The 25,761-nt window shown below is 58.4% G+C and overlaps 2 protein-coding genes across 2 annotated transcripts in view; one reads left to right on the forward strand and one right to left on the reverse strand.

Annotated features, from left to right (window-relative positions):
• Positions 1–8,234, forward strand: part of MPND (MPN domain containing) — a 10,010-nt gene extending 1,776 nt beyond the window's left edge. Inside the window, exons 3-14 of the mRNA XM_008584428.1 lie at positions 4–128; positions 1,007–1,243; positions 3,217–3,349; positions 3,883–3,967; positions 4,108–4,204; positions 4,431–4,503; positions 4,579–4,655; positions 5,554–5,722; positions 5,811–5,881; positions 6,379–6,468; positions 7,086–7,178; positions 7,987–8,234. Of these exons, the coding sequence (XP_008582650.1) occupies positions 4–128; positions 1,007–1,243; positions 3,217–3,349; positions 3,883–3,967; positions 4,108–4,204; positions 4,431–4,503; positions 4,579–4,655; positions 5,554–5,722; positions 5,811–5,881; positions 6,379–6,468; positions 7,086–7,178; positions 7,987–8,073 (1,337 nt within the window). The 3' untranslated portion in view covers positions 8,074–8,234. The remainder of the gene's footprint in view (positions 1–3; positions 129–1,006; positions 1,244–3,216; positions 3,350–3,882; positions 3,968–4,107; positions 4,205–4,430; positions 4,504–4,578; positions 4,656–5,553; positions 5,723–5,810; positions 5,882–6,378; positions 6,469–7,085; positions 7,179–7,986) is intronic.
• A 346-nt stretch (positions 8,235–8,580) lies between these two features.
• SH3GL1 (SH3-domain GRB2-like 1) overlaps positions 8,581–25,761 on the reverse strand; it is a 31,334-nt gene continuing 14,153 nt past the window's right edge. The window contains exons 2-10 of the mRNA XM_008584417.1: positions 14,244–14,312; positions 13,858–13,930; positions 12,785–12,928; positions 12,074–12,207; positions 11,691–11,849; positions 11,382–11,485; positions 10,596–10,720; positions 10,334–10,390; positions 8,581–10,082 (exon numbers count right to left, since the gene is read on the reverse strand). Coding sequence (XP_008582639.1) covers positions 9,886–10,082; positions 10,334–10,390; positions 10,596–10,720; positions 11,382–11,485; positions 11,691–11,849; positions 12,074–12,207; positions 12,785–12,928; positions 13,858–13,930; positions 14,244–14,252 — 1,002 coding nt within the window. The 5' untranslated portion in view covers positions 14,253–14,312 and the 3' untranslated portion in view covers positions 8,581–9,885. The remainder of the gene's footprint in view (positions 10,083–10,333; positions 10,391–10,595; positions 10,721–11,381; positions 11,486–11,690; positions 11,850–12,073; positions 12,208–12,784; positions 12,929–13,857; positions 13,931–14,243; positions 14,313–25,761) is intronic.

The raw sequence follows: 25,761 nt of genomic DNA on the forward strand, positions 1-25,761 counted from the left end.
CAGGGGCCGGAGCGGGGGCCTGCAGCGGGCCTGGGGGCGCGCTCCCCAGGCGCGCGGTCACGCTGCGGGTGCTCCTCAAAGACGCGCTGCTGGAGCCCGGGGCTGGGGTGCTGTCCATCTACTACCTGGTGAGCGCCCCCACCCCGAATCCCACCCGGCTCGGGCAAGAAGGGGAAACTGAGGCCTAGAGCGCCCTTGCCGCAGGACGAGCCACGGTGCGGGGATGGGAAACGGAGGCACAGAGCGTCCGACCCGGGAGGAACCCTTCTGGGCAGGAGGACATGTTTCAGCTAGTGCCCTGTTCCACAAAGGGGAAACTGAGGCTCAGAGAGGAGCCGTCACCTGGACAGGGTCAGACGGACCATACCACTGCCTGTCTGTCTGTGTGACCTCCCTCAACCTCTCTGTGTGGTAGTAGTTTCTCCATCTGCAAAATGTGCTATTTTCCTCTGGTGGGGTTGTGACAGGATTAAAGGAATAAAGCGCTCAGCAGGGTGCCTGCTACACAGTAAGTGCCTCATAAGTGTGTACTGTTATTACTGTTACCTTTTTATATTTACTTTTTGGCAGCTGGCCAGCAACGGGATCCTAACCCTTGACCTTGGTGTTACAACACCACACTCTAACCAACTGAGCAACTGGCCAGCCCCAGGGACAATTTGTGAATTGAGCGCCTGCTGTGTGCTGGGTTGGGTATAGGATGCTTGTAATCAAAACAGACCCTGTCCTCACCCTTAGGGGGATCGCAGTCCCGGGGTGGGGGTGGGGGGGACAGGTAATGGGACAGTTTCCATATGGGCTGATTAGGTGTGTGAAAGTGGACATACAGGCACTGAGAGGCATGGAAGCTGGTCTGAGAGGGGTTTCTGGAAGCCCTGGAAGGAGTGCTGGAGTGGGAAGTGGGTACCAAGTCTCAGGGAGCATGCAGTCAGGGGGGAGGACTTCCTGGAGGAGGTGGCTTGATGGGTGCCAGGTCCTGGGCCCAGCCAGTCTACTCTGGCTGCAGGGGAAGAAGTTCATGGGAGACCTACAGCCAGATGGCAGGATCGTGTGGCAGGAAACCGGGCAGGTCTTCAACTCCCCCAGCGCCTGGGCCACCCACTGCAAGAAGCTGGTGAACCCAGCCAAGAAGTCGGGCTGCGGCTGGGCCTCTGTCAAGTACAAGGGCCAGAAACTGGACAAGTACAAGGCCACCTGGCTCCGTCGGCACCAGCTCCATGTGCCTGTTGCTGCCGCCGATGAGGTACGTCCTTCAGCCCCCAGCAGCAAGCCATCCAGCTCGCTGTTGGATGTGGGGTGCCCAGCTGATCACAGCTCCCCGAGGGCTGGGCTAGAGAGAGGGGACACAGGAGCCAAAGCTTTGAGGGATGAGCAGGAGCTCATCATGAAGGGTAGAGCTTTCCAGAGGGTACTTGCCAGCTGGGTGAACTTGGCCAAGGACTCTTCGTGGGCCTTAATTATCTTTATATGTAAAGTGGAGATAATACATGTGTATCAGTTATATACAAGTCTGAAATTTGCAGACAGGCTGGAAACTTAGGCAGGAATTGGGGCTGCAGTTTCGAGGCAGAATTCCTTCTTTTCTGGAAAACCTCAGATTTTGCTCTTAAGGCTTTCAACTGATTGGATGAGGCCCATCCATATTATTCTCCTTTACTGAAGGTCAGGTTAATGTAGGTGTGAATCATAGCCTTTGCAGCAATACATGCATTAGTGTTTGATTGAATATCTGGGTACTATAGCCTGGTGAAGTTGACACAAAACTACCCTTTGCATCATGCCACAGGGCTATTCATTCAGCAAGTTTTGAGTAACTGACTGTGTGCCAGGCCATGTTTTAGGCATTAGATATAAAGCAGATCAAAAAGAGAAAAATCCTGCCCTCCTGGAGAGGGGAATAAAGAAACTAAATAAGTCCATCTTATAGTATGTCAGAGGAAGTGAGCAGGGACAAGGGATGGAATTTGGGGGGGCGGGTAGGCGTGGTGAAATAAGGTGGTCGGGAGACCTCACTGAGAAGGTAACATCTGAGTGGAAGGAGGGGAGCAAGGGAGCCAGAAGGATGTGCAAAGGCCCTGGGGCAGGACCGAGCCAGGCACGTTGGAGGAACAGCGAGGAGGCCTGTGTGGCTGGAGCAGAGTGAGCGAGAGGGAGAGAGGCAGGAGGGGAGGGCACGGGATGGGGGATGGGGCAGGTCCCGCAGGGCCTGGTGGGCTGCGGGGAGGACTTGAGCTTTTTCGCCGAGGAAGGTGGGAGCCATGGAGGGCTGTGGGCTGAGGAGGGAGGGTCCTGAATTAGGTGCTCACAGGCATCCTCTGGCTGCTGCAGGGAGGACAGACTGTGGAGGGGAGGGTGGGAGCCAGGGGACCAGGGAAGAGGGACCTGAGCTGCTCTGGATGATGAGGCGGTGGATGAGGCTGCCATTCAGGGGGCAAATGGGCACGTTGCAGGTTTTTTTTTTTTAAGATGACTGGTAAGGGGATCTTAACCCTTGGCTTGGTGTTGTCAGCACCACACTCTCCCAAGTGAGCTAACCGGCCATCCCTATATAGGATCCAAACCCACAGCACTGTACTCTCCCGAGTGAGCCACGGGCCAGCTCTGGTATTTTTGAAAGTGGATCTGACAGGATTTGCTGATGTTGGGGTTAGGAGATGTTGGGGTCCTGAGTAAGTGGGTGGACGGAGCTGACTTCAGTCGAGATGGGGGAACAGGGGAAGCACAGATCTGGGGGTCTGGTCAGGTCCACCGTGGCTGTGTTGTGTGAGACCCCCACGTGGAGACATCGAGAGGCAGCTGGGCCTCATGTCTGGAGCTCGAGGGAGACGCGGGGTGGAGACAAGACCGTGGGTGTCATCAGGTGTAGACCAGGTTAGAGCCCCAAGAACGGAGGAGACTGCTCGGGAGGGGCGGGGGTAGAGGAGGGAAGAGGCCTGAGGGCCTAGCCCTGGGCCAGCGATGGAGAGGCAGAGCTGGGGGGTCTCAGAGAGGCTGGAGCACTTGCCCGAGGTCACGCAGCTTATGACAGGCAGAGGCGGGATTCGAACCTGGAAAACAGCCCCAGGACCGCCTCTGCTCACTCGCGCCCTCTAGTGGTCACCCTGGGCAGTGGCACCTAAGGCTGTGATGACAAAGGCCTGGGATGGGACTTGGAGGGGAGGGTGGGGGATACCCAGCTGAGGGTCCTGCTGCTGCTCCCCACCCACACCCCTCCAGAGCCCGGCCAGCGAAGGGGAGGAGGAGGAGCTGCTGATGGAGGAAGAAGAGGAGGACGTCCTGGCGGGGGTCTCAGCAGAGGACAAGAGTCGGAGACCACCAGGGAAGGGCCCCTCGGATCCTGCCCACACGGGTGAGAGAAGGGGCAGGGCAGGGGTCAGGTAGAAGGCGGATGGGGAGGGAGCTGAGGACAGGCTGGGCTTTAATCTTTCCTAGTGCCCCCGAAAGGCCTGGCTGACTTCCCAGCCCCGCTGCCTGATTTCATCCACTGCCTGATTTCTTAAGCTCTAATGCTATATTCTTGGTCCCACTGCCATATTCCTCTATGTGCTGCCTGATTTCCTTGCTCGCTGCCTGATTTCTTGCTTCCCTGCGGGATTTCTTTGTCCTGTTGCCTGATTTCTTTGGCCCACTTCCTGGTTTCCTAAACTCATCTATTATTTTTTTAAAATCTCCTCTGTCTGATTTGTTAACTTGCCTTCTGATCTCTCAGTCTTGCTACTTGATTTTCTGATTTTTAATGCTGCCTCTAGATCTTCCTCTTTCTGCTGGCCGGTATGGGGATCTGAACCCTTGGCCTTGGTGTTATCAGTCCACTTCCCTGCTGTGTTTTCCAGTTTGGGCTGGGGAGGCACTGACACACGTTTTTCTCCCCCCACCCCCCAGATACCACGCCCCCAGGGAAGCGGGTGGAAAACAAGGTCCGGGTGCCAGTCCGCTACTGCATGCTGGGCAGTCGTGACTCTGCCAGGTCAGATATGTCCCAAGCCCTCCACCCCAGGACAGAGCTTCAGATCCTCAGACCTGGGGGAGGGGGGTGGGAAGCCAGCTTGGGGGTGAGGGGAGAGCTGAGGGGTTCCTGAGGCTGTGGGACCCTCCTGGCCCCTATAGGAACCCCCACACTCTGGTGGAAGTAACATCCTTCGCAGCCATCAACAAGTTCCAGCCATTCAACGTGGCCATTTCCAGCAACGTGCTGTTCCTGCTGGTGTGTGGCCAAGCCCCCACCTTGTCCCTCGGTGTCCAGGGGCAAGGGGCTCCCAGGAGGGAGGGCAGGGTCCCCAAATGTCAGCTCTGTGAGAGCAAGGAGCTTGTCTGCTTTGTTTCCTACTGGTAAACAGTAGGCACTCAATAAATGTATGAAGGAGGGGGCAGGCTGGCCCCTGTGTTGTGGGCAGCCTAAGCCGGTCTCCCCACGCCCCTCTTCTCCCCAGGACTTCCACAGCCACCTGACGCGGAGTGAGGTCGTTGGTTACTTGGGGGGCCGATGGGACATCAACAGCCAGAGTGGGTATTTGGGGCCTGGTGGGTGGGGGGAGTTTGAGGCCAGGGTCAATGGCTACTCCTCCCACCTCCCGACAGTGCTCACGGTGCTGAGGGCCTTCCCCTGTCGGAGCCGGCTTGGGGACGCTGATACTGCAGCCACCATTGAAGAGGAGGTGAGGCAGTGGCTGGAGGTGGCTTTCTGGGGAGGGCTGGGAGGGACACAGTGGTCCTGGCTACTGTCCCGGTGGCTGCCAGTGTCAACGCTCAGCGAGTGTGTGTGTGAGCGAGTGCCCGTCCCTGGCCTGGGACCTAGTGGTTTAGAGAGTGCTGCTTTTGGGTCGCCCAGCCCTGGTGCTCACACTCTGTACAAATCCTGGCAGCCCCTTCCCCCATTTCCCCATCTGTGAAATGGGAGGCTTAAGTGGACGACTGTCAACACCAAATGCCTAGGGCTGGCTGGGTAGCTCAGTTGGTTAGGGCACAGTGGGACAACGCCAAGGTGACAGGTTCAGATCCCCATACTGGCCAGCTGCTCCCTCCCCCAGGCCCCCCCAAAATACCAACTGCCCAGGCCATGTCGGGCACCTGGTAAGGGCTCGATAGAAACTGGTCATGTTTTCACAGTGGTGCTTAGTGCTCTGTGCCCACCGTGTTGTGGCTTTGTCACAGTGTCCCTGGGGGGACAGGGAGTAGGTGTTGATTCAGCACATCCATTTCTCTGTCCACCTCATTTCTCTTTGCCTCCACTTGCTCATGACACCTAGGAACGTCCCTCTCTGCCATGTGCATACACACCCACCTTTCTATTTATTGAGCACCTACCGTGTGCCAGGCATTGTTCCATAAGCTGGGGATACAGCAGTGATCGAAACAACTTCCTGCCCCTGCTTTATGGCAGGCGCATCTTTTTACAGATGTCTTTACTGACTGCGTTCCCGTCCTTCTCTCCTCCCAGACTTGGTGAGGGTGTGGGCGGGGTCCCCAGGCCTGGTACACAGTGTGCACTCATGAAGCGTATGAGTCCACGAGGGCTCCCCCGGCCCCTCCCCGCCAGCCGCCCTCTGCCCTCAGATCTACCAGAGCCTGTTCCTGCGGGGCCTGTCCCTGGTCGGCTGGTACCACAGCCATCCCCACAGCCCAGCGCTGCCCTCGCTGCAGGACATTGATGCGCAGATGGATTACCAGCTGAGGCTGCAGGGCTCCAGCAATGGCTTCCAGCCCTGCCTCGCTTTGCTCTGCTGTAAGTCCTGGGCTGGGGGTGGTAGGGAGCCCTGCCAGGCCAGCTGAGCCCCCTGGCCCCAGCGCGCTCTCTTACTCTCCTCTCCCAGCCCCTTACTACTCTGGCAACCCAGGCCCCGAGTCCAAGATCTCACCCTTCTGGGTGATGCCTCCTCCCGAGGTAGGCGGGGCTGCTGGGGGAGGCTGAGGCTTGGGGCCTGGGGCATTTGGGCAGACTCGCCGGGGCCAGGAGGGCTTGCTGACAGTCCAAGGCAGGGGATGTTGGCTTGGGGCTCTGTTTGGGAGTTGGGGCCTCGATTTCTCCCACCTGTGAAATGGGAACATGATCGCTGCCATATCTGAGCCTCTTTGTGAGGCCTGGGTGTGGGACTTCTGTGTGTAGCATGTTGCTTACTTCCTGAACCCTGCCAGGGTCAATTCCCCAAGTCCCGCTTGGGGTCAGAAGGCAGCTATGGAAGGACATTTCGGGGTGCTGGCTCTCTTCTCGACCTCTCCTGGTGGGAGGATGCCACCCTGCCTCCCTAGCCCCACTGCAGTTTCCCCTAAGGTCCCTCATGGTGGCTCTGATCCACTGATCCCAGTGTGGAGTTGGCCCAATTTCCAGCCCAGGGCACTTGCTGCTGGCGAGGCGCCTTGACCAGTCCATGTCCTTGCCAGCAACGGCCTGGTGACTATGGCATCCCCATGGACGTGGAGATGGCCTACGTCCAGGACAGCTTCCTGACCAACGACATCCTCCATGAGATGGTGAGCTTGTGCCTAGCGGGGCAGGGCTGCAGGCGCCTGGGTGGATGCACCACAGCAGGGCTTGGGACAGGCTCCTCTTCCCTCTCTCGGGATCCAGTCCCAGACCCTTGCCATGGCCCCTACCACCTCTCCCCTCCCTTGCCCCACTATCCTTGCAGTTCTGGAATGTACCTGACAGGCTCCCTCCCGCCTCAGACCTCTGCACCTGCCACTGGTTCTCCTAGTGGAGAAATGGAGGACTTTCTGTGACACCTGGATGACATTTTTAATACCGGCATGTTCAACATGCATCTTAAAAAAACTGAAGTAGCTCACCATAGCTGGTGTTACTACTTAGGGTGTTGGTGCCAGGGAGCCGTGGCAGGCCTTCGTGGATGTAAGGAAATGTGTTCATTGTGAGCGAGTCCATCTCCCGCTCTAGGGAGCCCTCCTGGACTCAGCCTAGCGGGGCCCTCCTGCTGAGTTTGCCCAGGATTTCTCCTTTGTGGCGCTCATGGCTTATTTGTTGGAGACTTGGGTCATGTCGTAGGGCTGTCACAAGGGGAGGTGGCAGTGTCTGTGCTGTGCCCAGGGCAGGGAGGAAGGGAGCCAGGAAGTCCCATCACCCTGTCCCATAGATGCTGCTGGTGGAGTTCTACAAGAGCGCCCCTGACCTTGTGAGGTTCCAGGAGCCCTGGAACCAGGAGCACACCTACCTCGACAAGCTGAAGGTAAGGCTGGTGCCCAGGCCCTCCAGCCCCAGCTCCCCAGCAAACCTTCCTAAAGGAACCCCCAGAAACATCTCCATGGGCAGCGTGAGAAACAGTGACTGTAACGAAGATGGGAATTTAAGATCCCATAGACCTCGCACCCCAGGACAATGCGGTTGGAGAAGCTGCTCCTGACCCTGCTTCACACCATGGCTGCCCAGGGAGGGTGCAGACAGGGTCGGATTTGACTTGGGGACTTAAGCTCCGGCAAAGCTGAAGTGCAGAGCAGCTGGTTTGTGAACCAGTCTCTGTAGCTCGCAGGCCCGCAGTTCCTGGGTTGTTTACATAGGGCTTGGCTACCTTCTGAGTGTGTCTTATTTCCTGCTTGAAAGTCATTCTCAGAAAACACTCGACTGCTTTGCATAGAGCCACTTTCCTACACTGGCATGTTTGTTCAAGCTTGAATGACCTAGGCTTAGAGCTGCTGGTGCCCCTCCCACCGCAGCACTTGGGGGCTGACTTCAGGAGGCCCTGGCATGCCCCCCAGGGATGTGCGAGACCCAGGCAGGCAGCTGGGCAAGGGCAGGATCTGGAATGTGCAGATAAACCCGACCCCCACCAAGCCTGACTTCACCTTGCCATTAGTCAGGCCAGCCTTGGGTGAGGCACCATTCCTCTGCTTAAAAAATACACTGCCCTGCCCCCAGGTTTAGGAGTGGGGTGGAACCAGGCTGCTGTGCGTGGGCAGCCACCTCTTGGGGCAGGAATGGGGGGCGGGGCCAGGACCCAGGGGTGTAGCTCTGAGGCACCAGCCCCCCGCTTGTTTCAGATCTCCTTGGCCAGCAGGACGCCCAAGGACCAGGGGCTGTGCCAGGTGCTGGAGCAGGTTTATGGCGTCCTCAAGCAAGGAAGCTGAGGGCACCAGCCTCCAGGGAGGTGGAAACCTCTGGGTCAGGCTCACTGCCCTCCTTGGCCCCAGGGCTCTGGGTATCTGGTCTGGGGGTCCCCTTTGTTACTGTTTCACACCCATGAAGCTTAACAGAGGTTCAGATAATAAAGACACGAAAGCAACAAACAGCCTGAGTGTGTCTCACCTGGAGTGTGTGAGGACGGGCTGGGCGCCAGGCTCTGCCACCTTAGTCCCTGCTTCCTCAGGGCATGGGGACTTGCTCCTGTCCAGTGCCACCCACAGTGTGGCCTCAGGCCTGAGCCTGTGCCCTTGCACCCACCGTGGCCAGTCCCACCCCCTCATATTCTGCAGTGAGCATCAGCTGCCTACTCCAGGGGGCTGGTACTGTGAGGGGTTCTGGGGGTGGGCTGCCACTGGGCTACTAGACCCCTAGGGGGCCCATGGGTGGCTTGTGCCTGGGTGTCCAGGTGCACTGGGGCAGGCCCACCCCTGCACCAAGACAAGGCAAAGGGCTGTAGAAAGAAACATTTAATACTTTTTTAAAAAAATCATGAGTACATTTTGATTCACTCTAGACCATGACTGAGGCCCTACTGATCATCTCAGCTGGGGCCTGTGTGCCCCCATGTAATGTGGCAAGGGGGCCACAGGGAAGAGCAGGACTGGTGTCCCGGGCTTTTGCTGGGCCACTGTGGGAGGGGAGCATGACCACAGCCAGGCCCAGAGGTCCCCCATTTAGTCAATTTTTGGATTAGGCAAGAGGGGAAGCAGATGCTGGGGTGAGGGCTCTGCTGGTCTGGGGAGGGATCTCAGGAGCTGCCCCTGCCTTGGTCTAGAGGAGATGGCCCGGATCACTACGGACAGGGCAGGGATGGCGGCTGGCTCAGGAAGCGGGAGGCCCCAGCAGCCAGGGGTCTGGAAACATTCACTAATCAGAGCCTTTGTGCTTGGCCTTCGGCAGAGCAGGAGGTGGGGGCCCGTGGTCCCATGGGAGGCGTGTTGGGGGCTGTGTGTGTGTGCAGCTGGTGGTGGCAGCTCATGCCTGAGAGAGAAACATACCTCCGTGTGCTTGGCTGGGGGCAGTTAGAAGCTCAAAGGTACTCGGCTTTGTGAGGGTGGGGAGGGGGAGGCGTGGTATGAGTGGGCAGGTGAGCTGAGTGTCTCCACGGGAGGGAGGGGCAGCTCCAGGAACCCTGCTTGCCCTTGTCCCTGGACCACAGGCAGGGCTGGCGGCAGGCCAGGAAGGAGCGTGAGTGCAAGGCTTCAGGGCAGTGCCTCTGTGGGCCACAGGCACTGGGGAGACTGGACTGGGGGCTAGGCCCATTGCCAGCAACGGGCTGGGGGCTGTGAGGGATCTACAACCAGGGGTCCTGCCTCAGATCCACCCAGTTAAGGTGGCGGGGCCTGGGTACAGGCCTCCCGGCAGCGTGGGGCTGGGCCCCAGTGCAGTCAGGACGGAGATGGGGGCTGGGGTGGGAAGAGGAGAAGAGGGGTCCACCCTGGAGTTACCCGCCCCTGGAAGAACGGAGGAACGAGGAACGTTAGTGTTTCTAAGAGCACCTTAGTGTCAGCCCCACCTCTGGGGCTGGGCTAGGAGGTGGCTAGTGGGAAGGGAGCCCACATAGCCACTGGGGTGAGTGCTAGTGTAAACAGGGGCCCCTGGCCTGCCTGAAGGTAAGAGCCGCCCCCACACCGCCTGCGGGCTCCAAGCACTGCACTCGCTGTAGGGGTGAGGTGCCGCGAGTTGGGAGCCGAGTGGAACACAGGAGCCCGGCCAGCAGTGTGGATGGAGGAGTCGGGGGAGTGGGATGCAGCATGTCACTGAGGCAGGGGCACGAGCACCTCCACGTAGCTGAGGGGGAAGAAGCCAGACTGGCCGTTGAGCATGCCCTCGTACCAGTTCTCGTCGATCTGGTTGGTCAGCGTGATGATGTCACCCTCGTGGAAGCCCAGCTCCCCGTCGTTCTCGGGCTCAAAGTCATACAGGGCCTTGCAGCTTGGCTGGTCCAGGGGCACTGGGGTGGGGGTGTGTGTGACAGAATGACCAGCAGTTCCCAGCCCCCTGGCCACCATGCAGAGAGCCTGGAGCTGGCAGAGCCCTTGTGGCATGATGAGCCTGCCTAGCCCGGGCCCTGCCGCCTGGCTCCTACCCCACTGGGAGCTCAAAGATGCTTCCAGAACAGACTAAAAGGCCGTGCTGTAAAGCGAGGCTGGCCACAGGCAGGGAACGGGCAAGAACAAAGCCTGTGCCCTTGGGGACACTCACCCATACTCCTGCTGGGGGTCCGGATGGGCTTATCGGAAGATCGGAAAGATGACGAAGCTGCTCGCAAACAAAACCCAGAGGCTGACTGAACATGCAGGGAGGCACCCAGCTCCTGACCCCTGGGACCCCTGAGGTTTGGGTGGAGCAGCAGGCTTGGGGCTGTGCTTGGGGCCTGGCTCGTAGAGACCCCGGGGCGGTGCCAGCCCTCAGGTTCCCACCTCACTGGCCCTCCTGCCTCCCAGACACAGTCCCTCTCTGTTACCTGCGATCTTGGGGGCCGTGGTGCAGGGGAAGCCCCCATTGGACTGCTCAGGCTCTCCGAAGTCAAAGGGCTCCCGGGGCTTGGGCTTGTATTCCCGCTTGGGGCGTGAGGAGGCTTCCCGCATCCTGCGAGATCACAGTGCCATGAGCACTCAGGCACCAGGGCCCTGAACCCCCAGCCCTGGCACTGCAGAGGCTGTGACAAGCCGGGTCCTGCCCTCCGCCTCTCTTCCTGTGCTGGCCCCTCCACAGCCCAGGGAGCTGCTGCCCAACACACATCTCTGCCCCCTGTAAGGCCTTGGCCTCTGGCAAGGTGGCCCTCAGAGACAGTCCCCATGTGCCCCTTTCTCGAGCCTGCAGAGGTGAGATGGGGATGGTTAGGAGTCTCCTGAGCCAGCGTGTGGGGCAGACCCATGCCAAATCCTCCCCATGGGGCTTGCTATTGGCCCAGAGCCCTGAAGAGCCTGGTTATTCTGACCTTACAGCCCTCAGGCCGCTGCACCCTCTCCTTTGGGGCCCAGGATGAGCTCAATAAGGCCCCTGCTCCCTCCTCGGACCCCACCCCAACTGGTGCAGCCTATGAAGCCCACAGTGCCACAGCTCTGGAAGGCCTTCATGCCAGGGCTGGCCACACAGGCGAGGTGCACTGCCCTCTCTGGCTGGCAGAGGGCGCATGGTGTCCCCAAGAACCCATGAAAGAATGAAGACTTGGGGGGCTTCAAGGAGGCAGGGAGCAAGAGGGACTCCACAGGGAGGACCTGCAACCCGCCAGGCAAGGGCCGCGCACCTGCGCTTCAGCTTGTCAGCCAGCTCCTCGAGGATCTGCACGGCCTGCCGGTGGTAGTCGAGCTGGGCGTCCACCAGGGCAGAGAGCTGGCTCACCTGCTCGATCTGAGGGAGCAGCAAGGCTGAGGGACCCCAAGCCCCTGAGGCTCCGGGTCCACCCCCTCCCCGCTGGAGCAGTGGGTGGTTCGTGACCCCTGTGGTCCTACCCCATAGCCACTGCTGTGTGCCATATGCTGCACGTGCAGGGCTGCCCTGGCTCTGGCCCCATGTCCCTCCCAGGGCGACCCGTGTGGCCCTGGGGCCCACGCACGTCGGTCTCCAGCAAGTTGTGCATGCTGGTCTCAGCCAGCTCCTTGGACTCCTCGAACTTCTCTAGGGCCTGGCGCAGCTCCTCGCCAGGGACCCTGCCCTGGCGCTTCTTCCTGTAGTCAAAGTCCAGGCGGCGGCCCTCCAGCTTCTTCAGGTGGTGCTGGGGGGAGGCAAGGGGACAAGCATCACACCAGCTTGTCCCCGCAGCACTGGGAAGCCTGGCCCCACCTAAGTGAGAGCCCCCAAGGGATGTCCTGAGGTGGAGTGTGGGGTGAGGGGTGGGGGTTAAGATGGGCCCCAGCCCTGTGCAGCTGGGAGGACAGCCAGCCAGGACTGACAGCATGGGCTTGTGGGCACAGGGGACAGCGCTGGCCCGCGTAGTACCTGGATCTCCTTCAGGTCCTTGTCACACAGATTCTGGAGGGGGTCGATGAAGTTCTGCTTGACCTCTATGTCCAGGGAGTCCTTCACCTCAGCCAGGCGCTTCATGGACTCCCCGGCGTCCAGCAGGGCGTCACCTGCAGAGATGGGGCCAGGGTGGGGGAAGCTGTCACGGGGGACCTGCCTTATGGGACTGAGACCCTCCCTGACTTCTAAAAGGCCCCCACTCCACAGCTGAGGGCCCAGAAGCTAGAAGTCAACAAAACAAGGAGCCCTAAAATCTGAATCAGTCACATTGGAGCTGGCAATATGGGAACTGCCCCACTCCCTCCCCAGGAACCCTTCCCACTCTTGAAAGGGACCAGGTTTGTCCTGAGCCAGCTGAGGGTGGTGGGAGGGGCAGATCCCTGTGAGGGAGGCTTTCTCGGGAGCCTCAGATGCCCACCCTCCCCCCTCCTGGAAACTAGCCTGCAATGGAGAAGATTCTGCAGCTACAGGAAGGGAGTGCCAGTGTCAGATGCTCTGCCCCTTTTCCCGCACCCACTTCCCCCTGACATCAGCTGACCCTCTGTAGCCCCTCCATCCCCCCCACAGGGAAGGCTGTTGGGTCCACAGTGCATGACCAGTGCCTCCAACAGTGCCTGGCAAGTGTAATGCAGAAACCAGGCCCTGGCCCTGTAGCCCCTGTGGCCTCCCGGGGGCTGGTCCCCTCACCGAAGTTGGACTCGCCGCCCAGCTCCTTCCCATAGCGGATCATGCACTCGCCCAGGAGGCCCTCCGACTGTGGGTAGCCGGGGTTCTTCACCTGGCCCCGGATCTTGGACACCGTATTGAGCATCGTCAGCTTGGCCCGCGAGGCTGGAATGGGACAGGCCACTGGGCACGGGCAGCCTCTCTGTCCAGACTGCTGCCCTCACCCCCATTTCTCTCTAAAGGGCATACTTGGCCTGAGGACCCTCGTCTCCATGCTGGCTGATGGGCCAGGCTACAGAAAGCACATCTCCTGAGCAGACTCCCAGGAGGACCCTACTCTGCTCCCGCCTGCCATGGAGAACCGGTCTGGGCATAAGTGGGCAGGAGAGGTGACTGGATCCCAAATGAGCCTCCCAAGGGCCTCCTTGTCCTGGAACTTGTCTGTGGCTAAGGACATCCCCTCCCTCATCTGGGGAGGAATGGTTAGACACAGCCACGAGAGACAGGCTCCCCAGCCGTGGCCTGTGCCCCTTCTGGGAGGGTGAGGAGCTGTGCTTGGGTCTGTTCCTGGCACCGGCCATGAGCGGATGCTGCGGCCTTGCTGCCCATCCTGTGGCCCTTGTTTCCACTGCAGAAGCTAGCATTTGGATTTTCCCCAGGGAAAGGTCTGCCTCCCTCTCAGCCCAGGAGACCCAGCTCCATACTCCCAGGTGGGAGTCCAGGCCAGGTAAGCTGGGGGTGGGCATCTAATACAAAATCACATGAGTCATTTGGGGGGAAAAGATGCTCTTTTCTAATGAGACTGTTAGCTGGAAGGTGATTTACAGCAGGACTGCCACAAGGGACAAGCCAGCCTGTGAGTGAAGCCAGCACAGAGGAAGCTGAGCTTCCCACTGAAGGGGAAGGAAGTGCATGACCCCAAGGACGGCCCTGGGACTCCTGGATCCAGCCCTGCCTGAAGCCCGCCTACCCATGGGCACTGCAGTTCTGTCAGCTGGCACATTTCCTCTTCATGCTCCGCTAACTGGAAGATTCCAACTGACACAGAGCACCGAGGGGTCGGGGCAGACCCCTGGCAGCTGCTGCACCCCTACCTGGGTTGGGCTGCAGGTACTCAATGGTTCTGGCCAGCACTTCCGTCACAGCCTTACTGGTGACATCCACCTTCTGTGAAAAGAGGCAGCGTGTGGGTTTCCACAGCCATCAGGGCGCCCAAGGCTGAACTAGGGCTCAGGCACCTGGCCCTCACCTGCCTCAGAGCCCACCCAGGGACCACCCACTGCTTCTGGGCCTCTTCAGCTCTGTGTCCCATGGCTGCTTGCCCAGGGCTCAGGGAGAGGTTGCTACCTGGTGAAGGGCCCACCCCCACCCCACCTACCAGGGCCTGTCACTCTATAGCTCCAGCCAGGCAGAAGTGCCACTTCTGGGAGATGCTCAATGAGCAGCACCGACCGCATATGGAGCGCAGCTTCTTTCTTACCTTCTCCATCTCTTTGAAGTCATCATCCAGCTTGGTTCCCTCGGCCCCTCCGACCTTCTCGCTGACCAACTGGATAATAGAAGGAAGAACACTGTGTGAGCCCCAGAGGAGGAGGAGGAGGAGGGAGAAGAGTCACCAGGACACCTATCAGATTCGTCTGCTGCTGGCGCGGGGAGGCCAGCAGTTGAGGCAGCCAAGCCCTTGCAGGGTTGCTGAAGGCGACAGGGGAAAAGAAGATGGGGTGGCTGGGTGAGCCCCAGCAGCCCAAGTGACAGCAGGCAATGCCATGGTACAGCCCAGCACCAAGTGCTGCTCTGACTGGTGCAGACCTGCAGGTGGCAGTGGTGCGGGGCAGGGGTGTTCTGCCCATCTCTGAGCACCTGGCTCGCTGCTGGCGAGCCCTTTGTGGTCCCCCTGGGCATGGCCTCATCTTCGTCACAGCAGCAGAGTCCAGAGGCTCAGGGTGGGAAACATACAGCTTGGAAAACACGGATGCTGGAGGCACCTACACAGACATCCCCAAGGACAGGAATGTGGGGATCCACCCCCACACTTCTTCAATGTCTTGGGGTCTACTTTCGTTAAAAAAAAAAAGCCAAATTCCTGACATTTTGGTTAACAGAAGCAGCACAAGCTAACGATTATGAGCAGAGCTGCAGGTGGCCAGAGCGGGTCTAACTCAGTAGGACCCTCATGACCTGGACAAACAGGAGGCCACTACACCTTCCTGAGCTCTGGTGTCTGCTTCTGCAGAACAGGACAGCCTGTCCCCTACCCCATGTGGCCGCTGTGAGCTCTACAATTTTATAAGCTTAATTTAAAATGCAAAAGCCGGGCCGGCCCGTAGCTCACTCGGGAGAGTGCGGTGCTGATGGCACCAAGGCCCCGGGTTCGGATCCCATATAGGGATGGCCGGTTAGCTCACTGGGTGAGCGTGGTGCTGACAACACCAAGTCAGGGGTTAAGATCCCCTTACCGGTCATCTTTTAAAAAAAATAAAATAAAAATAAAATAAAATGCAAAAGCCACCTGGGGTGAGGGGGTTGCTTTGGGTGTACAGAGGGTGGAGGCAGCCAGGTCTGGATGAACATGTGGCTCCACAGGCCCCCCATGCCGCTTCCTTGGTCCTGGAGTACCTGCTTGTGGCGCCCCCAACTGGGCCCAGTCCATACCCCACCACAGTCTCCCAACACTTCTTGTCCTGGTGATGGCCATGAGCCGCTGCAAGACATGGGCAAGGGATGCCACAAGTGTCCCAGTGGTGCCAGACTATGCTAAGCTGTGCTATGGGCAGCAGAGCATTTGTGGTCCAAGACAAAGGAGGGGACAGCCGGGACCTTAGAGGGCACCACAGCAGGCTGGGAGGAAGTGACCCAAGACCACAAGAAGTGGGGAGGTTGGAGAAGGGTGAGCCCAGGGCTCTGCCCACGCTGGGCCCCGGATGCATCCTCCCTGCACCTGCTTGTCAGCCTGCAGCCCAGGGAGCCCATGTGCCCACCACACTCTGCAAAGGGCCGCCTTCCTAGGGTCCACTGATGAGTCTTATCTCCTGGCATTCTGCCCAGAAAGACACTGTCCCGTCCCCATGGAATGTCTCTGCTCCAGAAGCTCCCACTCCAGGGGGCTGTCCCTGCCCAATCACTGGGAATCCTTCTGGGGCTCCTGAGGGTGCTGGCCTGCAGGAGAGGTCAGACTGCTGGGGCTTGACGCCAGCCCCACCGCCTTCTACCTGCGTGGTCTCGCTCTCAAATGCTTTACCAGGCCTCAAGGGTGCACCAGGAACACAGCGAGCCACATACCTCTGACCACTGTCCCCTTCCCGTGCACCCCTGCTAGTCAGTGGCTCTTAATTCAGAAATGTCTTAAAAATCCCCTTGTCCATGCCCTCCCCAGGAGGGCCGGAGTCTGGGTCCAGGAGGGGACTCAGGTGCAGGTAAGAGGCAGGAGGAAGCAGGGACCAGACACTGTCGCCACCTGGGGCTGCTCAGGCTGCACTCAGCCGTGCACAGTCCTCCCCGGGACACAGGCCCTATGGGAGAGGCAGAGGTTGCCCTCCGGTTTCTGCTGAAGGTGTTATGAGGAAAGACCCCATCCCTCGGGGGCGTTCCACTTTATTTCATGGGACAGTTTCACTTCTTTTGGTTGTGGTAAGACAGGACGTTCTTAAATCTGGTGTTTGCCAGAGAGGGAAGTGACCCGCCTGACATGAAACCAGACGCTTCTGCTAAACTGGAAGAACTGAAGCCAGCGGGGCACAAAACCACACCCTCCGGCTGAGGGCACCCTGGGCCCCACGACTTGCTCTGAGGAGGACCTGGTGTGCTGGGCCAGCGGGAGCGGCCCCATCAGGGGGCCCTTCCCTTTCCCCAGGCCTCCCGCAGGACCACAGTACCGAAGACCCACCTCAGTGGTCTCTTATGGGTCCCCTGACCCCTTGATCTGCCCTCAGCCCCTCACTCCCATCTCTCCTGGGAATCTAGGAATCAGCCTTCCTGGGCCTCCCTTCTTCCTGAACTTCAAGTTCACCCGGCCATCCTTACTCTCGGGGTCCTCAGGAGGCGGCGCTCTGAGTCCCTTCTGTCCAGGTCCGAGCTCAAGTCCCTTGGGTGCTGACTGATGGTCCCGCATGGGCCAAGCACCAGGCAGGGTACAGAAGACCGTGAAGTGCCTTCTCTCCAAGGCTCACAGGCTAAGCAGCATCACACATGGACGAAAGGATGACAAGAGGCCAAGAGGAAAAAGTGGAAAGACACAGAAGCCCCATGGCCCAGACGTAAGGAGCAGGTATCTCAAGTGACTAGTGCTGTCTGGGGCGTGAGCTGCCTGGGGCAAGGAAGGCCACGAGCCCAGTGGTCCAGTACTGATGAGGGGGGCTTGGCACATCTGTCCTCAGTCCTGATGACAGCAGGGAACCCAGCAGCGGTAACAACCTCCGTGTGCAGAGTCTAGCCCAAATTCACAAATCTCACCTCTCATTCCCCCGCGTGAGAGGAAACTGGAGGCCCGAGCCTACCCTTCCCCTGCATGGCTGCTGACTGGGCCCTGCTGCAGCCAGAGATCCCAAGAGGGCTCACAGGAGAGAGGGACCGTCCCCCTGCAGCCAAGGCCTGCAAAGCTGCAGCACACCCCAGGGGTCAGCAGGGCAGGTGGCGATCGCTGCCCGCTCTCCTGCAGGGCCCCACCCACCCATGAGTCACCAGTCACAGTCCCCATGAGAGTTGCATTGTGAAACCCATGCTGGCACCCCCTCTTCCCACCCTTGGCCCAAACACAGGCCAAGCCCCAAGAGGGAACGTGATCCAAGGCTCTCCCGCAGATTCAGGTGCCAGCCAGGCCCTGTGGAGCCTCCTGCAGAGGGCTGTGCCATGTTTCCTCACAAGGCTCAGGGAGACAGCTGGGGCTAAGAAGTCGCTGTGGGAAAAGCCCCTGCTCAGGGGGGCCTGGCAGTGGCCCCCAGAGATGAACCTGCTGTGGCCTGCCGGATATCTCCCCAGGCCTGTGCAAGACCGCCTCCCGATCTTTCAGGCCTCAGCACAGCGCAGGCTGCCTGCTCTCCCTGCTTGCCCACCCTCGTCCACTCAAGCCCCGCCCAGCAGCACACTCCATGCAGCTTCTGCCTGGCCTGCACTCTGTAATCCATTTGCCACCTGTGACCCTGGCACCTGGGAAGGGAGTGAGCCTGAGACAGATGGGGCTTCGTTACAGAGCATGCAGCTCCCGACCACATTGCTGGCCCATGAGCATTAATAAGAAAGATCACACGGAGAAGGGGGCTATTCTTTTGAAGATTGGAACTCTTCAGAGTCCTAGACCTTTGGCCACTGTTGCAGAGGAGCCAGGAATCTGACATGCAGGGCAGACAGTTTGCATGGTGGAAAAATGCACAAAGCAAATTGCAAAGACACTGAGTGCAGAGAGCAGGGCAGGGCAGCTGGGATGGGGAGCAGGGTAGAAAACCACCAGGAGGAGCATCTCGGTTTTACCCGGGGCAGTGTAGATGGCTGGCTGCCCCACAGCAGCCAGGCACACCTGTGGCGGCCACTGGGCAGTAGCTGGAGGAAAATTTCAAATCATGCTGAGTCCACTTGGCTACCACCAATGGAAGGCCTCATAATTTAACCATCTTGGTAGGGAAACCTGATCAATACGACACGGAAAATAAATGAGCCAATGTGTAGGCTCAGTAACCCGGGCAGACAACTGGCTTTAATGAATTAAGAGTTTAAGAAAAGAAGACGTGGGCCGGCCCGTGGCTCACTCGGTAGAGTGCGGTGCTGATAACACCAAGGCCCCGGGTTCGGATCCCATATAGGGATGGCCGGTTCGCTCACTGGCTGAGCGTGGTGCTGACAACACCAAGTCAAGGGTTAAGATCCCCTTACCGGTCATCTTTTAAAAAAAAAAAAAAAAAAAAAAAAAAGAAAAGAAGACGAGAGCTGGCACAGAGGAGGTGAGGAGCAGGAGAGACAGGGAGGGCTGCTCCAGCCATGCTGGCCTGGACAGATGCACCACACTCTCCTGTGAAGGGGACACTCCAGGGCCCCCATGTCTCATGTGCCGTCATGTATTTTCAGTGAGTCGGGTTCTGCACTGCTGGGATAAGCCCCCTACAGGGTTGCTGCAGAGGTCACCTGTCCTCTCCTAGCCAGGGTGAGGGTTTCAGGGCAGGGCTCCCCTCCTGCCCTTTGCCTGGCTGACTCCTACCTGCCCCTCGGTAGTCCTGTGATGATAATACCCACACTGTGCTATGGAACAGCCTCCTCGCTCCTCTCCTGAGCCCTCCCCAGAGGGTACCACAAGGGGAGGGACAGGTCTTGTTTGAGGGAAGCTTGTCCAGGGCCAGGCACAGAGTGAACTGTGCATGAACAGCAGGGAAAAGGTGACTTACAGCACCGGGGCAGAGCTGGGAGCCACAGGGTAGGGTCCAGGCCCAGCCACCCTGCGGGTCCAGGAGGCCAGGCTGAGGCTGGTGGGCAGGCCTCAGGGACGCTCTGCAGGTGTGAGCACTTCTGGCTCCTCAGTGACTGCCATCGGGAGAGGTATGGACAGCCTTACATCCACGGGGCAGCAGGCCAGTGTCAGCCAATCACCATAAGGAATAGACCGTCGACAGCATGCCATGAGCCTCCAGGGCAGTAAGACCCCATCCTTGCCACGAGGGAGACGAGAACATCAGGTGTAACAGCAACACGAAGGATGGGAGCCACAGGAGCGGAAGGTGACCCTGGAGGGAATGAGCCACAGAGTAGGGCTATCTGAACAGGACCTCAAAGCAAGGGCAAAGCCCCAATGCACAGCACAGCCAGGGGGGGTGACATGTGGGAACAGTGGTGGCAGGATGCATGGAACAAGAGCCACCATTCACGGTTCACATTGCCACCATGCTTGGCACTGTGCGTTTATCGCGTCACTGGTTTGCATGCCCACTCAATGACGATGCAGGGATCAGCACCCCAGGTCACAGATGAGGGTGGAGAGACCCAGGACCCACGCATGGAGAAGCTGTCTGGCTGCAGGTCCACCCCCATTAGCAAGCGCAGTGCCGACGCTGCACCCTGTGCTGAAGGGCTGGTCAGCAGTCGGGCAGGGGCCTGGGCCCGTGTAGGGTCTGCAGGAGCAGACTGGCTGGAAAGGAGCTGGGCTGAGATCTGACGGCAGGGGACCACCTGTGTGCAGAATAACCACAGCACGGAGTTGAGGTGGAGACCCTGAGAGGAGACAGAGTAGAGATCTCTGAACTGGGATGAGGGCGTGGGGATGGGAAGGCAGGGATATGAGGGTAGATATGAGTGTCTTTAAATCCTCTTCCAACTGCAACCCCCTCCCTGTTGGCCTAACATCTGGGAGCCACTGCCAAACACATGCAGGGCAACCTTTTCAATTTTCCACCGCAGTCGTCTTTCTCATGAGCCAGAACATCCAAGAATTGGGCCCAACCCAAGGCTGGCCCACTGCCATGGGCACATTAAGCCGCTGAACTTCCTTTGCTCCTGCTCCCAGTTGCTGACTCCGAGACGCTAGTGAAGGCACCACAGGATGCATTCCGGCAAACTAGACTCTCTTCCTGGAAGGGCGGCCAAGCACACTTCTGAGAGTGTGACATGCACGGGGCACCAGTGCCCGGAGCTTCTTGCTCTTGCTGTGCCTGTCCTTGCTTGAGAGGCGTCAGTGGCACCTGGTGTCACCAGGATACTCAAGGCAACCTCCATGGCCGAGGCCCTGTGTATCACTTGATTATGAGATGCCTGTCTATGGGTGGCGCTGATTCCAGGTGGTGCTGGCTTTGCACATGAGAGTAAAAGCCACAGAGGCTGAACAGGGCCTCCGCCCCAGGAGGGTCCTGGTCCCCTGAGCCCATGGGTGTCCCCAAGTGAAAGCAGGACTCATTACTCCTGAATGGACATGGCAGAGGCTGAGAAGGGGTGAGGAAGAGGTGTAGAGTGGGGAGAAGCCACAGAAATGCCATTTATGGCCTTAAATGCCACTTAAGGCCGAGTGAACCTTCACATCCCAGGAATCAGAGGGTGCAAACCAGCTCAACCCAAGGAGAAGGGTCAGGCAGGAAGCTCTGGCAGCGGAGAGACCTCATCTGTCACAGGTTCCTATTAATACTGTGAGCTGACAGAGTGAGCCCCACTCCCTTTGTGTGACTGCCTGGAGGGAAATGTTCTGACCAGTTAGAATGTCCTCTGGTGTCCCCAAGATTCTGAAATGTCCCTGGATTGGCAGGCATCCTTTGTGCCTCCAGCTGCACCAGGCACAGATTTCCTTTCTTCTTTATCTTTTTTTTTTTGTTTATGGCAGCTGGTACAGGGATCTGAACCCTTGACCTTGGTGTTATCAGCATCCAGCCCTCCTGACTTCCTCTCTTCTTATCAATCAAAATGGTATTTAAAATTCAGCCTTTGTGAACAGGAGCAGTGGAAATGATAAATGGCTTCTGAAATTGTTTTCCCATGGAAACCCCAAACCAGGTGCTGCCAGCACCACATCAGGCCCCAGGGGACAGACATGGATCCCCCTCCATGGCGTGTCAAGGGTTTATTTGGGAACCAAGCTTGTGCAGCAAAAGGACAGTGGCTCTGGAAGCACAAAGTGTCCTCTTAGCTGAAGGTGCAGTCCCTGGGGTCTAGCGCTGGTGGCAGAGATGGGCTCTGCTTCTGGCCAGGCTGTAGAGGGTCCCTCGAGAGCCCAGTTCCTCACATCCCCCACACCGCTGAGGGAAAGCTTGTGGCAGTATAGGTAAGGAGCGGTGGGAGTCAGGGAAGGGAGCCTGGCATGGGGGCTTGCTCAGATCTGGACTCCCACAGTCTGAACCCATGCAAGGAGGGTTTCTGCCACCCATGGCGGTGGCCACTTATGTCATGTCTTGGGCAGCCTCAGGCCTCTCCCTGTTTGGCTCCAGGGCTGGCACAGGAAGATAAACGATGTGCTGACTGCAAGACAGCAAGCTGAATGCCATTCCAAGATGCAGCCGCCGCTCCCCTGCCTGGCACATGCTGCTAAAATGAGGGGGAAGCAAGAGAAATCCTCTCAAAACCACTCATATCTGGCTTAATCTGGGAGTCTGAGACTGATGCAGCTGGAGAAGTGGAAGCAGAGAGGGAATCAGCCAACAGAAAGAAATGACTTTTAGACAAAAGTAGCAATGGCAAATGGGAGAAACTCACTCAGTGGCTGTCACTCTCTCCAACAGAAAAGGGGTACAGGGGTTCTGGTCGGGGCAGCTGCAGGCAGAGCTTCTCCTGCAGCTCAGCGCTGGAGAGCTCTTCACTGACAGCGATCACCAGCCCTCTGCAAGGGCCCACGTGGCCTCCCTGATGAGGCCTCACACTGGATGCTCATCACTTCTTCCCAGGACCCCGGACCTCTGGGATTCCTTCCGGGTCTCACCTGCCTGGTGCCCCGGCTCTGCCCCCCACCCCTTGGTTCTGCTCTGGCCTGATCCCTGCTTGATTTCTGCAGCCTCAACTTCGGCATCCTTTTATGTTAGAGTCTCTCAAGCACTTCGGATCACTTGTACATTCTAACTCTGCATCTGTCTGGCTCCAGACAGAGCCGACGGCAAGCTCCCAGCACACGGGGACACTGTGCGCCTTGTTTTCTGCCATTACAGGGTTTGGTGGATAACGGACTGACAGGCCAGCCCAGTGCCGACACCTAACTCGCCCTTTGGGGCGACTCCTGCTGGCACCTCTAGCTATTCCATGCACCTGGCACAGCATCTGGCCCTTAGGGAACACCGGCAAATATTGTGTTCTTGGACAGGTCAGAGTGGACTGCTGGCCATGCCCCAGGCAAGTGCTGGGGTACGGAAGAACATGGAGGCTGAGCTCTGAGATGGGGAATCTATGAGAGTGAGGCCATGGAAGAAGGCAAGGTTAGGCAGACACGGGGGGGGGGGGGGGGGGGGGGGGGTCATCAGGTGCCTCTTCCTGCTGGTCCAGTCCCAGCTGCTGCAAGACTAAGGAGAGGCTTCAGCCCTCTGCTAAAGTGAAGAACCTCCCTCCCCCAGAGGTGACTCAGCAATCTTTGGAGATGAGGTGATAAGGACTCATGCCCTGCCTGGCCCATCCACCGGGGTGGTGGAGAGGAGAGGGCCGGCCAAGTGTGGGGCCCAGGCAGGGGTTCCCCTCATAGCCCATCTGGCCAGAAGTCATGGGCCCAAGCCCCCTCTTGACACACTTTGGTGGGGCAGTGGCCCAGGGTCTGCAGGCTCCTCTCGGACTCTCGGAATGATCCTGTGTCCTGATCTGTAAAACGAGTGCTGGCTTGTGTCCATCTCTAACGATGGGCAGTCCTGGGATTTCCATAAAGTTTGCCCCAAAAGCAGCAGAGAACCTAGCCAAAACTGCTTCCCTTGTTCCCTCGATTCTGGGGGAGGAAGTGGGGCTCGTAGGCCCTTGCAGCCTTTGGGCAGGAGCCTCCGCTTGACAAATGGGACCTCCAAGGCCCCACAGGGTGGCGTGCCTTGCCTGAAGCTAGGCAGTGTAGCATGTGTGACTGAACCAGACAGCAGGGGTAATGGCCATGGAATCCTCCAACGGGCCCTTGCTAGCTGTGGCTCTGCCCAGAACGCAGCTGGGACAAATGCAGGGCAAAGCTCCAGGGCCTGGCCCAGGAGCCTGAGGAGTGGGCTGGGTTGGAGCTGCAGGCTGAAGCTCATTCTGCCTTCTCCCAGAGGAGATAGCAGTCAACCAGGGGACTCTGAGCTGGGCTCATGCACACACGCTTGTGCCCCTGGCCTTGCAGAGGGATTTTATCCAAAGGCCGAGATGCCAGAGTCTGCTTGAGTCTCATCTCCTAGAAACAAATTGCATCCAGAACTCTCCCCAGATCCCAAATGTCTAGATATAAATCAGCCTCATGCATTTTAATTTCTCATCTTGAGGACAAGGCAGGAGGGCTGTCTGTCATACAAGGGGTAAAATCAATTTCAGATGAAAACTTATAAAAAGAAAAACCCAATCCACAAACAAATGAGGTAATAAATCCCCAGAGTCTCTGCTTAGCAGGGAAACACCAGCTCTGCACCACTAACTGCACACTGGTGTTAATTGCAGAGGGAGCTGTCAGATGAGGGTTTACCTTCAGGGCAGCAGAGTGTAATTATGTTACACGTCTGCACAGGAGTAATAAGGTGTTTTTAAAAATGGATCTTTCATCAATAGTAGAGCTGATGCAAGACAGCCCTTCAGGAAGAGACTGGAAATGCAGCTTGAAGATCCTGTGAGGCAGCAGAGCTGCTTGGCCCCCGGAAAGCACCCAATAACCTCTGCATCAAACACAGTGACCACAGCTGAGAAGCTGCAGGTGTGTCAGCACAAGTATCAACGAGGGGTCACGAGGTCCCTCGCCCAGACCCCTGCTCCCACCCCCTCCTGGAACATACATCCCATTTCCCCTATCTCTAAGACCCCTCCTATTTATTATTTTTTTTATAAAGATGACTGGTAAGGGGATCTTAATCCTTGACTTGGTGTTGTCAGCACCACACTCTCCCAAGTGAGCCACGGGCCGGCCCCAAGATCCCTTCTATTTTTAAATGCCAAACTAATGAGAAGCCAGCTCCCCCAAGAAGCCCTCCTGGTTCTCCATCACCCACCTCCAGGAGTTGCCCTGGCTACTGGCTGCCTCTCTTATCACACTACTGACGCCTCCTCTCTCAAGCCTGTCCCCCGCCTCCCCTGGGTCATCTGTTCTGCGCCTCACTCCCACCCCAGATCTCTGTCCTTACTGTCCCTCCTGCCCGGACCTTCCTGTGCCGGGTCTTGTCCGACCCGGGCCCCATCCGCGTCCTCATTACCCTTAGCCCCCATCTTCGTGCTGCTCACCACCCTGTGAGGTCGTCCTGCTTGTGTGTGGAACCCGCCACTGCTGCACCTGAGCTCAGCACAGCATCTGAGACACAGGAAGAGCCAGGCAATGCTTTGCACCCTGGAATGAAGGACCACCCGCGGCCTCCTGGGGTCCTCTCACTGCACAACCCCCCCATGGTGGGAGGCACCTCAGGACGCGAGCTTGGCACCTGGCCAGATGTCACCATTCCCCCTCAGCTTTCCTCTGTTGCTTATGGGGAGTTCAGTTGGGCTGACAAAGAACAAACCCTGAGCAAGCCAGGCCAGGGCTGACCGGCATCTAGGGGTCCCTGCTCCCCGAGTGGGGTGGTTTCTTATAGACAGGAATCCCTGGGAAAAATGACAGGTTTGGGAGGACAGGACATGGGACGGGAAGGTTTTGAAGGCCAAATAGAAACATCCCTAGAACCTGCTTGGCTGCAGCTGGGGAGAAGTCGAGTGCCGCATTTCTCTGCGGAACTCCAGGGTGACTGACAGAGCTTGGCCTCAGGGCCCCTCCATGAAACAGCTCTGAGACAGAAGCCATGAGCCCATGCTGAGGAATGTGCCTTCACCTGGCTCATTCCTCACCTGTCACACCACGGCTGGGGCATTAGGCTCATGTGACAGGTGACTCACGACCACAGAGACCAGTTTCCTGGGACAGGGCTACCAAAAGCACTTGGGTGGGTCATAATCCCAGGACAGCACAGGGCAAGGCAGAAAGAGGCGAGAGGGGAAGGGGCAGTGGCTCCTGTCATGGGTTTGCAGACTGTGCTTCAAGCCAGGGCCCTGTATTAGATGCTGGCATCTGTCCACTGTTTGGCCACTCCTGCCCTGGCACGTGGCCACCCGTACCAGCTCTGGCTCATGGTTTTCAACCCCTAAATGCTCAAGGGCATCTGCTCTCTAAATGGTAAAGTTGTGAAAACCTGGAGCTGGAAAATCTCAGAATCACTGACCATCTCCCTTGGCACACAGAGGAAACCTATGGGGTGGAGGGGGCGGTGGGCAGCCAAAGAGGAGGGAGCTGCCAGGACCCAGTGGGCAGTTCCAGGTGGTCCTCAGGGCAAATAGCTCCTGTCCCCCTACAGCGAGGGGGGCTGGGCCTTTCCTTTCTGAGACTTGCTTTCAGATCTCGCACACAGCACTAGGTGTAACTTGTGCTCTGGGGGACAGGC

Source organism: Galeopterus variegatus, unplaced genomic scaffold (assembly GCF_000696425.1).
Source record: "Galeopterus variegatus unplaced genomic scaffold, G_variegatus-3.0.2 Scaffold3258, whole genome shotgun sequence".
Taxonomy (NCBI): Eukaryota; Metazoa; Chordata; class Mammalia; order Dermoptera; family Cynocephalidae; genus Galeopterus; species Galeopterus variegatus.